The sequence below is a fragment of the Psittacula echo genome (assembly GCF_963264785.1).
Source record: "Psittacula echo genome assembly, chromosome: 7".
NCBI lineage: Eukaryota > Metazoa > Chordata > Aves > Psittaciformes > Psittacidae > Psittacula > Psittacula echo.
The window spans coordinates 31,421,753-31,434,027 of record NC_137740.1 but is presented as its reverse complement, the minus strand read 5'-3'; the positions used below and the strand labels follow the sequence as shown (position 1 = coordinate 31,434,027).

At 38.2% G+C, this 12,275-nt stretch overlaps 1 protein-coding gene across 5 annotated transcripts in view; it reads right to left on the bottom strand.

Annotated features, from left to right (window-relative positions):
* Positions 1-800: 800 nt before the first annotated feature.
* Positions 801-12,275, bottom strand: part of PEX5L (peroxisomal biogenesis factor 5 like) — a gene marked incomplete at its 3' end in the record, with an annotated part of 109,788 nt that continues 98,313 nt past the window's right edge. For all 5 annotated transcript variants that reach the window (XM_080623679.1, XM_080623681.1, XM_080623680.1 and 2 more), the window contains 7 exons: positions 8,899-9,015; positions 6,347-6,490; positions 5,429-5,499; positions 3,746-3,943; positions 2,282-2,447; positions 1,750-1,907; positions 801-1,005 (listed from right to left, as the gene is read on the bottom strand). In XM_080623679.1, the coding sequence (XP_080479805.1) occupies positions 801-1,005; positions 1,750-1,907; positions 2,282-2,447; positions 3,746-3,943; positions 5,429-5,499; positions 6,347-6,490; positions 8,899-9,015 (1,059 nt within the window). The remainder of the gene's footprint in view (positions 1,006-1,749; positions 1,908-2,281; positions 2,448-3,745; positions 3,944-5,428; positions 5,500-6,346; positions 6,491-8,898; positions 9,016-12,275) is intronic.

The following is a 12,275-nucleotide window of genomic DNA, read 5'->3' as shown; positions in this document are numbered from 1 at the left end:
CCTGCTATGAGCTCCTTTGAAGCAGACGTGCTCTGTGCAAGATCAGGGATAGCTGGTTTGAAGAGCAACAGTTCTAGTGCAAATTACTGCTTCTGCTGGCAGCACTTGGCCTTCCCATATGTACGTGGCCTGATCCCATAGACCTCCATGCATGATGTTTCTCTTAACATTGCACACAGTTTACAACTCTATGAGCCTACAGGATTGGGCCCAAATTAATCGAAGTTACATTTGGAAGCAAAAATTTTCTTGATTGACAGCTAATAAATATATTCAACCAAAATACATCCATTTTACATGCATCTGTTCTCAGAGCTATGTTAAAAATGGACCTTGAGAGGACTTTTCAACAAAGAAGCCAAAGGACAGGGAATCCACGTTGTAGGGCAAAGTGATATCAGCATAGTGCGATGAGCTAGTAAGCAGGTTCCTTGGATGCATTGCTTCCATTCTACTGTGCAATAATGATTATCTAGCTTTGTTTTTAATATATTTTTCTTTGTATAGCTGTGTATATATCGAGAGATAGAGCTTGCATGGGATGAAGTTCCTTTAGAAATGGCTACTTCATATAGTTCAGGGCTTTGTCAGATTAGCCACAGCTCATTTCAATCCTTTGAGTTTGAATTTATGTACAATATTTTGTGCTTTTGAACTTTTCCTTTTTAAGTAATGTCCAAGGGAACTTCCTTACTGATCTACAGCCATGATTTTTCGAAAAATGTGGTCTTGTTGAGATGAGACATAAAAGAGTTCTCTGTTTCCTAATACAATATAATTGATTTGTGGATACTTTTTTATTATGGCTCTAGATTAAAAGCTCTTAACAGAATGTCTAGATCACCCACATTGGCAGCTTGAAATAGTTCTGGCTGGTCCATCATAGATAGAGCAATTCGAAGTGCTGCCCAAATATTGCCTGATAGAGCAGGATGGGGAACCTGTTGTTGATTTCTGCTCTTTCTTTGCAAACAGAGAGCAGTGAGAAAATTGCTGACAGCCTCTCTGTAGGGAAGAAGACAAAAGAAAGAAGCAATGTAATTTGCTTAACAGCTAGAGTAAAGCCTTAGAAAGTTCTGTGGTAGACTCAAGTACATTATTTTACAATGTAGTTCATCAGTCTCTTTGTGTTACTCTTTCTTGAGTTTCTTTAAACAAATGGATGTGGTGGCTAGTAATACAGAGCTCAGTCTATTCATACATCTAGGGATACTGTCTTCATTGGTGTGTAGCTTCCCTTCATCATGTCATCGGGCTTACACTGACAGTTGGATTAAGCACCCTGGAATCACCCTTGATTCCTGAAGAATGTACTGGAAGTGGTTTTGATGGGATTAACTATCTGAAGCAGTTTAACTGAAGTTTCCTTTGGACAGGCTCTTACATTTTCTTTTAGAAAAGCTCTTAAGCACAGGACTATGTTTAAGTGTGGGAACAGTCCCATTGTTTATAAGAAGAGTACTTGGACTTAGAGCTAAACAAAATATTTAAGCAGCTTGCTGAATGAGGGGTTTATTTTCTTTTAATAGAAATTTAGTAGTTCTGTCATGTAGAGTTTGTGGCTATAAGAAAAGTATTATTGATTTGTTAGTACTTTTTAAAAAATAAATACAAATTTTTACAATAGCTGAGATTAAGGAGCTGTAATCTGATATTTCCTTTTTTCTTAGATAGCTCTAGCTAGAAAATGAATTTTCACATTGTAGTTAAGATTCCTCACTTTTTTGTTTGCACGTTTTTGTAACTTACCTGTATGCCCCTAGGTTGATGCAGCTTATCCCTAAATTGTATCTGGACCTAATGAAGCCAGGTTGGATTTCTAAAGCACGTGTGTAGGCTTCAACAGCTTCTTCGCTTCGATCTCCATTTGCCAAAGTTGCTCCAAGACGGTTCCATAATGTATAGTCCTGAATGAGAAAATGAGTTTTCTATTGTAGGTGTCAAAAAGGCACATAATAGCTCTTTTTTGCTTCTAAGGTGAGGAGGACTGCAGAAAATAACAGTATCATATTTTCTTATAATTGACACAGAATGTGAGTTTCTGACTCCTGATTATAGATAACTTTATATAACTAGTACAATCAATCAGAACACAGCTAGAAATTGGACATATATAAATCTTCTTCTAAATGGGACTATCTTGTAATTAACATTTCTGTTTCAGATATTAAAATTTTAGTGGCTGAAGTGATATCTCATTAATATTACCTGGATCAAGAGTGGAGAAAGAAAATGGCCTGTAAAAGCTGAATTCTTACAAATGTAAAAGCATAAAATGTACCTCTGGTCGAACAGTTAAAGCAGCACTAAATGCATCTATTGCTCTGTTAAATTCTCCATTCAGGTGGAAAAGAACTCCAAGTCCTGTCTGCAAGTCAGGGTCTATCATATCGCCATTCTGGTGAGCAGCCTCCAGATACAAATCCTTTACTTCTTCAAGTAATGAGCTAGATAAGGGTGAAAAATAACAATATTCAATTTTACAATTCTTTACAAATATTGCAGCATTGATTACATGGCCAAATAAATTTATAAATAAATTTATAAATCCTTATAGTGGGATTTATCAGAAGAGACATAACTTGGAAATAAGCTTCATCACAGCACAGATTAACTTCCAGGTGCAGGAATAAAAAAGTTCACCTATATAATGAAGTCATAGTGCAGCTGTGAACCCAACTGAGATAATATGAAGGCTTATTAAAGTGTTAAAATTAGACGAGTTTCTCAGATGTAATAGAATTCTTTACTGGCAAAAATAGTAGTCATTATAAAGAGGAATAGATCAAGTGACCAGTCAAGACCCTGGAAGAAAGATGCCAAAATTCACAAAACCTTTGCACTGACACCACCAGATGTCAGTGGGATGAAGCCGAAGTAGAATAACACACTTATCAATTAAGCAGAACTTTATGGTTTATTTTTGCTTATACTAAATTATCTTGTCAGCCCAGGGCTTCTTAGTGATAAGGGCCTGTCTTCAAAATGACAAGCAGTGAGATAGCCCTGTGATTTAGTTCTGTAAGTTATGTTTATGCCTGTAATGACTGTATCATGCATCTCGCAATTCAGCAGTACTTATTTATCAATCTCATGAAATCATGATGAAGGGCTGCCAACTCATGATTTTGTTTGTTATTTAAAATGGCTGCCAGCTCCCATTACAGTGTGCTAGGCTGAAGTCAAATAAAATGACTACACTATCTCTTTGGTTAGATCCAGAATAGCTTTTAAACAAGCAGATGCTACCTCTCAATATTTGCAGTGAACTGAAGCCACATCCCACTGAAAAATGGCTGTCATTCCTGGATTCTAGTGGCATGGTAGGGATATAGGAATATGTTTAACAGTAGGGAGAACACACACATGTAGAGCAGGATACAGGCCTGGTATGGATTTGGAAGCAGCTGAAAAATGAAGATGCAGGATTTGGGAATACAGAGGTAGCAGACAGGGTCAGGAGAAAGTGATGGGAATTGAGTTTTTAGCTTCTTTATTAATGTTTTGGTGGTTGTTTTTGTTGTTTGTTTGGGTTTTTTTTACCTTCCACCAATGGTATAAGATACACCCTTCAGTTACTAAACCAATTGTCTTATCTTGGTTCACTACTCCTGCCACTAGAGATACTGAGTCTTCCATTGGAGGGAATAGGCTGAATGTCTCCAGAGTAAGGGGAAACAGCATCCATCATCTTTTCTAGTAATGTTGTTAAAATTTCCACCATTGAGATTTACACTGCATTTACCTTTCATCTGATGCCTTAGACATTCTCCTAGTAAGTGCTGGAGACCCTTTTTTGCTTTTAGCTATATACTTGTATTTTGGATTTTGCTTTATCCAGTTTCTTAGAGCTTGATAGGCTTCTTGTTGATGGCCAGTGTTAGTATAACTTACAGCCAGGGCCATCAGAGCTTTCAGGTTGTTCGGTTGTAGTTCCAAGCACCTAAAGGGCAGAAAATAAAAATACATTGAGGTATTTCTTTTAGCCAAACAAATTCTTGATTTCTTTCAAAATAATTCAGGGACTGTAGTGACAGTACAAGGGCTAACGGGTTCAAACTTAAACAGGGGAAGTTTAGATTGGGTATAAGGAAGAAATTTTTTACTGAGAGGGTGGTGAGACACTGGAATGGGTTGCTCAGGGAGGCTGTGAATGCTCCATCCTTGGTGGTGTTCAAGGCCAGGTTGGATGAGGCCTTGGGTGGCATGGTTTAGTGTGAGGTGTCCCTGCCCATGGCAGGGGGGTTGGAACTAGATGATTTTAAGGTCCTTTCCAACCCTAACTATTCTATGATTCTATGAATCTGTGTCCAAAAAAAAAAAAAAAAAAAATCACTCAGACAAGTAAGATATACCCAATAATATATTTAAAGAGTGGATTTTGTCTTATTTTTCTGTGGTAAGTGCATTATGAGTAGGTATATACACACATGTATGCATGCACATTGTTGTGTATACACACCTACATTAACGTATGCATATAAGTTTTGTTTCCATCCTTCTGGTTATGAGTAAATGTAGGTAGATTCATTTTTATAATACCTGTCTAGTAAATAGAGAAGCTTTATGTAAATTCAAGTGAGTGGTTTAAAATAGTTTGCAGCTATGTAAAAAAAGTATTTTGAACACAAAATTTCTTCCATCGATATGAATCTTCTCAGTCATGCTGAATTCCCAGTTTTTCTTTTATAAGGCTGAAGACAATCAACTCAGGTGGTCTTTCTATGGTTATATACCATTAACCAAAACCAGAATCTCATCTATTTTGTGAACATCACTCTTGCTTCTTTCAGAATGGTGGGGATGAGCAAGCCTGAAATCAGGCAATTCCTTGGATTTTTAGCCAGGCAAGCTAATAAGTTACATATTAAGTTGGAGTATCCTTAGGTGAAATGGCTTGATGGTTAGCATTGCTAATGCAATTGAATATGGAGAGGGTACCCACTATGGAAGGACAATAATAATACTGATATTTTGGAAGTGACATTTTACATACAAGCATACTGTGATCTTTGCATCTCTATCAGCCTAAAAATGTTGTCGGTTTAGTATTCAGCAGCTAAAGTGAGCTCGTTCCAATTAAAAAAATGTCATTAAAGGACAGACTACAGAAAACATTCCAAGTGGCTAGAATATAAAAAGGGTACTTCATTTGCAGTAGGCCTAATTCATGTTTATCGTGTCATGTACCTTTTCTTTTTGTGCAACTACTTAAATTACTAAATTAAATATTGCACTTATTTAATAAGCCAGCAATATTAATCACTAGTCATCCATCAGTCACTGGGAAGATTTGTATATCTATGTCAGTGCTTTACTTGGTTAAATAAATACTTCATATTACAAGATAAGTATGATGTTAAATATATGTAGGTCTGTGTTACCTAATACTCATCAGACCCCTTATTTAGCAATTATCTTAATCTACCTTTGGAGGGCGACAATGGCTGCCGGCTCATTTTCATTCTCTGCCTGTGTTATACCCAGGAACTGCCAGGCCTGCAAAAATAATCATCATGGTGATATTTTGTTATATATACCCAACTGCAAGCATAGTTACAACTAATATCACTGTTAAGCAGCAGGATGAATAAAAATAGCAGATCTGTCCAGCACTAGCTACAGATGTTTCAACAGTGTGCATACCAACAGCACAATTCAGTGCAGTTTTGAATATCTTTGCTACTGATAATATTTATACTGAATGAGTGCAAAGGTATTCTGTCAGTGATCACATGATGATTTCTTAAATTTGAATTACGTTTTACATATTGCTAGAATTTTATGGAAAACAGGGAAGTACAATTATGAAGCTGTATAGATTTAAGGGATTCAAGAATGTCTGGGGATTCTCTCTGCTTTTCAAAATACTGCTGGTTAATTTAATGTAGTAATAGATTCAAAGAGACTTGGATACACAGTAAATGTTTTTCACGTTTCACAGAAAACAGACTTTACATATATATTTTTTGAAAACATCAATATTTCAGAAATTAATGTAACTTTTAAAGATTTGTCAACATTCTTGTTAGACCAAAAATGTTCATCTTTTCAATAGCAGTGTTTAAAAGATAGTTTGAAAATGTCAGGAAAAGAAGGTTTGAAATATTGTATCTTTTGAATGCTCTTAAATGACAACTTGGAAATGATACTATTTCAAAAATAGATTCTCATCTTTTGAAGAGCTCACCTTTCAAGGCATACACGACTTCAAAACCACTGTTAGCATTCAACCTGTTTCAGTCAGTCATGACCAGCAAAGGTTTAGGCCCTGAAATCTTTCCATCATTGCACGCTAAAGGGAGTCCCCTTTTCCTTTATCAATAAAAGGCACATGGGTGAATACCTCTGCATCATTGGGTTCTTGTAGAATAGCAGCTTCCAGGTATAAGATTGTAACCGGCAGGTCACCTTCTTTCATTTTTTTCAGTCCTTCCTCAAAAGCACCAGGCCAGTCTTTGAAGGGATTCTCAGTATGGAAATAATAACCCTGGAGAAGAGATAATGGACCCATGATGAAGCACAGTAGCAAGGAATGGCATCTCTGTAAAATTAAATGACTCACTATTTCCCAACTGAATGTAAATATGCTTTGTTCTATGAAAATGGTATGAACCTCTCTCCCCAAAATGTCACTGACAAAAAGTGTGAAACCTAGCATCACTGAACATTTATGTTACTGCTCTCTTTATTTTTACTTTAGCTCTGTAGTAATACTTACTGGTACTCATGTTGGGCTCTCCTGCGCCCATCAAAGATAATGGCTACGACTCTCATTATGTGCAATAACAGCAGAACTGAACCTAGCATGAGCCTGATCCAGTTTGGTGGTGAAGAGCACACACCAAGCAGTGGACTCCCTGCAGTGCTTGTAACCTGATTCTGTTCAGTTAATACTCTGAAATCTTCAGTTAACCTTCAATATACAGAAGAGTGTTGCAAACACCTGAGTTTATTTTAGTATTTCTTTAAATTTTTGCCTTGCTGCTGCAGTGTAAGTGGTGTATGCTAATATCAGCTACACAGTAAAAATCAAATTACCGATCAAGTACTGACCCTGTTCAATATCTTTGTTGGTGACATGGACAGCAAGTTTGCCAACGACACCAAGCTATATGGTGTGCTTGATACACTGGAGGGAAGGGATGTGATTCAGAGGGACCTGGACACGCTTGAGAAGTGGGCCAGTGCCAACCTTATGAAGTTCAACCAAGCCAAGTAAAAGGTCCTACACCTGGGTTGGAGCAATCCCAGGCACGGCTACAGGTTGAGCAGAGAAGAGATTCAGAGCAGTCCTGCAGAGAAGGACTTGGGGGTGTTGGTCAATGAGAAAATGAACATGAGCCGGCTTCAGTGTGCGCTCGCAGCCCAGAAAGCCAACCATATCCTGGGCTGCATCAAAAGGAGCGTGACCAGCAGGTCGAAGGAGGTGATCCTGCCCCTCTACTCTGCTCTCGTGAGACCCCGCTTGGAGTATTGTGTGCAGTTCTGGTGTCCTCAACATAAAAAGGACATGGAACTGTTGGAGCCAGTCCAGAGGAGGGCCATGAAGGTGGTCAGGGGGCTTGAGCACCTCCCATATGAGGGGAGCACCTCCCATGACAGGCTGAGAATGTTTGGGCTGTTGTTGTGGTTTAAACTTGGCTGTAAAATCAGCCACACAGTCACCCTCTCACTCCCCCCACTTGCTACCCCCCTGCTCCCAGAGGGATGGGGAGGAGAATCAAAAGAATGTAATTTCCATGGATTGAGATAAGAACAGTCCAGTAACTAAGGTATAACACAAATCATTACTGCTACCACCAGTAATAATAATGATAAGGGAAATAACAAGGGAAGAGAATACAACCACTCACCACCTGCCGACTGAAACCCAGCCCAACCAAGCAGTGATCTAGCCCTTCTGGGTAACTGCCCCCAGTTCTACATCCTGGGCATGATGTGCTGTGGTATGGAATACCTCTTTGGCTAGTTTGGGTCAGGTGTCCTGTTTCTGCTTCCTCCCCTCCCTGGCAGAGCATGAGACTCACAAAGTCCTTGGTCAGAGTAAACATTACTGAACAACAACTAAAAACATTGGTGTTATCAGCGCTGTTCCCAGGCCGGAAGTCAAAAACACAGTGCTGCACCAGCCACTAAGAAGGAGAAAAATGACTGCTACTGCTGAACCCAGGACAGCTGTTCAGCCTGGAGAAGAGAAGGCTGTGTGGAGACCTCATAGCAGCCTTCCAGTATCTGAAGTGGGCCTATAAAAATGCCAGAGAGGGACTCTTCATCAGGGACTGTAGCAATAGGACAAGGGGTAATGGGTTTAAACTTAAGCAGGGAAAGTTCAGGTTAGGTATAAGGAAGAAGTTCTTTACTGTGAGGGTGGTGAGGCACTGGAACAGGTTGCCCAAAGAAGTGGTAAATGCTCCATCCCTGGCAGTGTTCAAGGCCAGGTTGGACAGAGCCTTGAGCAATATGGTCTAGGGTGAGGTGTTTCTGCTCATGGAGGGAGGGCTGGAACTAGATGATCTTAAGGTCCTTTCCAACCCAAACCATTCTATGACTCTAAATTAAAACATATGATGGAGGGAATTTCTATACTCAACAGTGTTTGAATGTGCCAACCGAGATTTTTTTATTTGGTGCTTTTCCTTAAGTGCCCATCTTCAAAAGTGCCCATAATCTAGTGGTTTGCTTTGTGATCCTTCTAGCTGAATTCTGGCAGTGTGCAAGTCTAAATGTGTTCTCACTATGATAAGGTTTTTTCATCTGTCCCACTCCCAGTCAAGGAGAATGAGCTCTTTTGGGCAAAATTGGCTTCTGTGTCCGAAGAGTTTTCTTGGGTTGCATTGAATAGCTGAGACTCATCTCAAAGTTTCACAGGAAGGATGTTAAAAACCTTTGTGTTACCTTCTCAATGGTTGAGATGGTGACTTGTCCTGGTGCTTCCTGGTTCTCTGAAATCCAGTTTCTGCGAGCCATTTCTTCCCATTCTGCTTGCATTTTGTCCCAAAACTCTGTGTCTGACTAGAAGAAAAAGAGGAAAAAAGGGAAGAAATGAACAACAAAACTTTAAAATAAAATGGTAAGCTTTTAATTTCTTTCTATCAGTGGTCAGAGTCTGGCAATTCTGCTGAGCAGTATTAATTCTATTACTAATCATATTGACTGAAGTGTTACAGCTCGTATTTGGAATTCCATAATTAATTTTCCTCTTTTGTATTGGAATGCATTTCATCAACAGAAACTCTTTATCTCAGAGACAGTGTATGTGCTGTTTGAAGCAGGATTTGCAGCAGCTTACACTGCACCTTACTGATGCTAACAGCAAGTTATTACATAAAATGTGAAGGAAATGAATGCTACTTGTCCCTGGCCAAAAAAAAGAAATTAAAAAAACCCAAACAAAACACTAGTCATATATTTATGTTAAAGAATAACAATAGATAAAACCATTTAAAAGAGAACAAGCATCCCATTTTGGTACATTAAACATCATTTTCAATTATGTAAAAGAGTAATGTTAAAGCTGAGACAGAGGGTGTTTGCACAAGAGAATTAATGCAAATGGGGCTTTTCGACATGGCGAAATCTTAATACTACCTCATATACTGTGCTGGTGAGTGGAGTCTGTAAGAGGACCTAGAGTTTACTGTAAGATTAACATTCCCCTCAAAGAAGAGGGAAAATGCATATACAAGAGAAACAGAAATGATGGAATGAGATTTAGGAATGAGGGAACTACGACAGCTCCTAGAAAAGGATGCCAAGAAACAGAACTAGGATTTAAAAAAAAAAAAAAGAAAAAAAGGGGAGAATCCAAGTTAAGGTGCTGTCTTTTTAGGGTCCAGACATCAGTCAGAATCCCTGAAAAGCAGTTCCATAGCAGAATGTATGTTCAGCACTATGAATCTTTGCAACGTTCTCCAGTTCCTACAAGGTCATGGCCAGAACTTCAGTGAACTGACACTATGCAGGGCACAGTTTCTCAGCCTTTTTATGTCAGAGACAACAGTACAAATAATTCTATTGAGGTTCAGACAGAACTGTTTGAGAGTGAGTTGCTAATCAAAATGAATTTAAGGTAGTATAAATTGGTTCAGATAGTTTTGTCTGCATCTTCTTTAGAAAACTGACCACTTTGCTACTGCTCCATAGCCAGTCATGATTTGCAAAACACAAAGCTTAGTCTGTGATTGCATTGCTTGTTACAACCCTCTTAAGGTACTTGGGAAATGGAAAGTACACACTATTACTGCCAAAATGTCATCATGTGCCTCCTGATATCCAGCACTTTGCTCCAGGAGACTCACAGATGTCTGAATTAGGCAGTTAATGGATCTGTGAAGGTACCTGCTATGTTCTTCTGTGGATTAGGAAACAAATGTGAATCATTCAGTCCTGCAGAGATTTCACTCTTTGTCATTGGAGTGAACTGAACTTGAAAACTCTGTTAAATGACAACTTCCAAGGTTTCAAAATTTGCTTTTATTCCAAATTTGAAGGAAATAGTGTCTTATAAATAGTTGAGAAATTGTGCTGAATTGTCCATTTAGGGTTTGAAAAGGATAGGATAATGAATCAGATCACTCTCTCTTTTACTCATATCAGCCATAACCAGAGGCACTTGAATCCATTAAACTACCTTGTTCAACAGATGTCTCTATCAACTATTTTGCATTCAGTGCAAATCTGCACTGCCCTGAATAAAAAATTACTTGACCATGTTTTTACTGGCAGTAATTTTGAGATTCAGGAGGAGGTAAAGGACTGGAAATTTCCCTTTCCTACAGATTAATATTAGGAACACTACTGAAAAATAATTAGTAATGCCTTCTTAATCTTACAGAATTAATGATATTTCTGTAAGTATATATATAATATTTATATTAGACTTTTTGCGTATATTTTTCCCACAATAATCCCTTATGAATCAGTAGTTTGATTCATATAGGTACAGGATGGACCTAAATGCCCCTGCTTGCATTTTTAAGAAATTCAAAAGTACCAGGTTTTGGTAAAACACAGCTAATTATTAGCAAGATTACATTGAAACATACCTGATACAGCACCGGCATTTGGAAAACACATTTCTGCAGATTGTAAGCAAGCATGTAAGTGGTTTCAAGTCTTTAATTCAAATTTAGCTGCTTAATTACATTTTTATAATTCACAGAGAAGTTCACTATGTACATACTCCACTTAAAAAACTAATGAATTACTATGCATTCAAGTAGCCATGATTAATGTCTATCTATAGTGAGCGAAAGGTGGAGAGAAAATATAATGGGGAGAAGACATGATTTGCTAGAATGTGTCTCAGTGCATCACATGCCACTTGGACACAGGCCAGGACCCAGCTGCTAATTTGCAAATATAAGCAAAGATTTGCTTGTTTGGGCCAAAGGGGCTTATGTCCCAGCTACAGTTTTCTAAGTACACCGAGAATGTGGGGTTTCCAAAACTGGTATGGCAGAGCTGCACTGAGCAACTGGATCGTGCCCAATTATGGCACCTGGTAAAATGCCATAATGTTGCTGTGACAAATAGTAGCGTCAATAGCAGAGCTGTTTAACGTCCTTGAGGAAGAGGACTGTAAATATTACACAGACTTTGTTTAAAGGGCTATGTCTGTTTCAGCTGTCCTTAGTAGCAATTTTTTCAATGACTTCAGTGGCAGGAGGGTTAAATGAATGAATGTTTCAGAAAGTATGGCTTTGTATCAAGACTCCTAGATCTAATTTTAATTCTATTTGCTATGTGTCTGGTGCAAATTATCTCATTAGAATGTTTCTGCTACCTTAATGCTGGCAAATTACTTTGGACATACTGAAAGTTTTCATACCAGTTGAACACATCTAACACATTCTCAGGTCAGCTGCAGCAGTTAAGTGGAATGACAACCAGGAAAAATGCTCATACCATCTCACTACTTCCAAGCAGAAAATTCTGCATTTTTGTCAAAGATGCTATTTTTATTGTTAGTATTTAAAAACATGCTGAAGCAGTTAAACAATGTGAAGCAAAATATTTCCAGGTTCTTTGCTTCCTATGATACAAAGAAAGGTGGTGGTGTCGGGTGGTGTACTTTCTGAATATTGTTGGCTGATTTCTAAATTTACCTATTTTTATAACATTTACCGTAGAATTTTGCCTGTCCTGTACTGCCAGAAATTAATTTGCAGCGTTCTGTCTTGATGAATGCAGAGAAAGGAAGGTTCTGTGGTTGTTCTTTCTTTGAATTATTGCATCAACATACTCTTCAATGTGAAAGACACAGCAAGTTA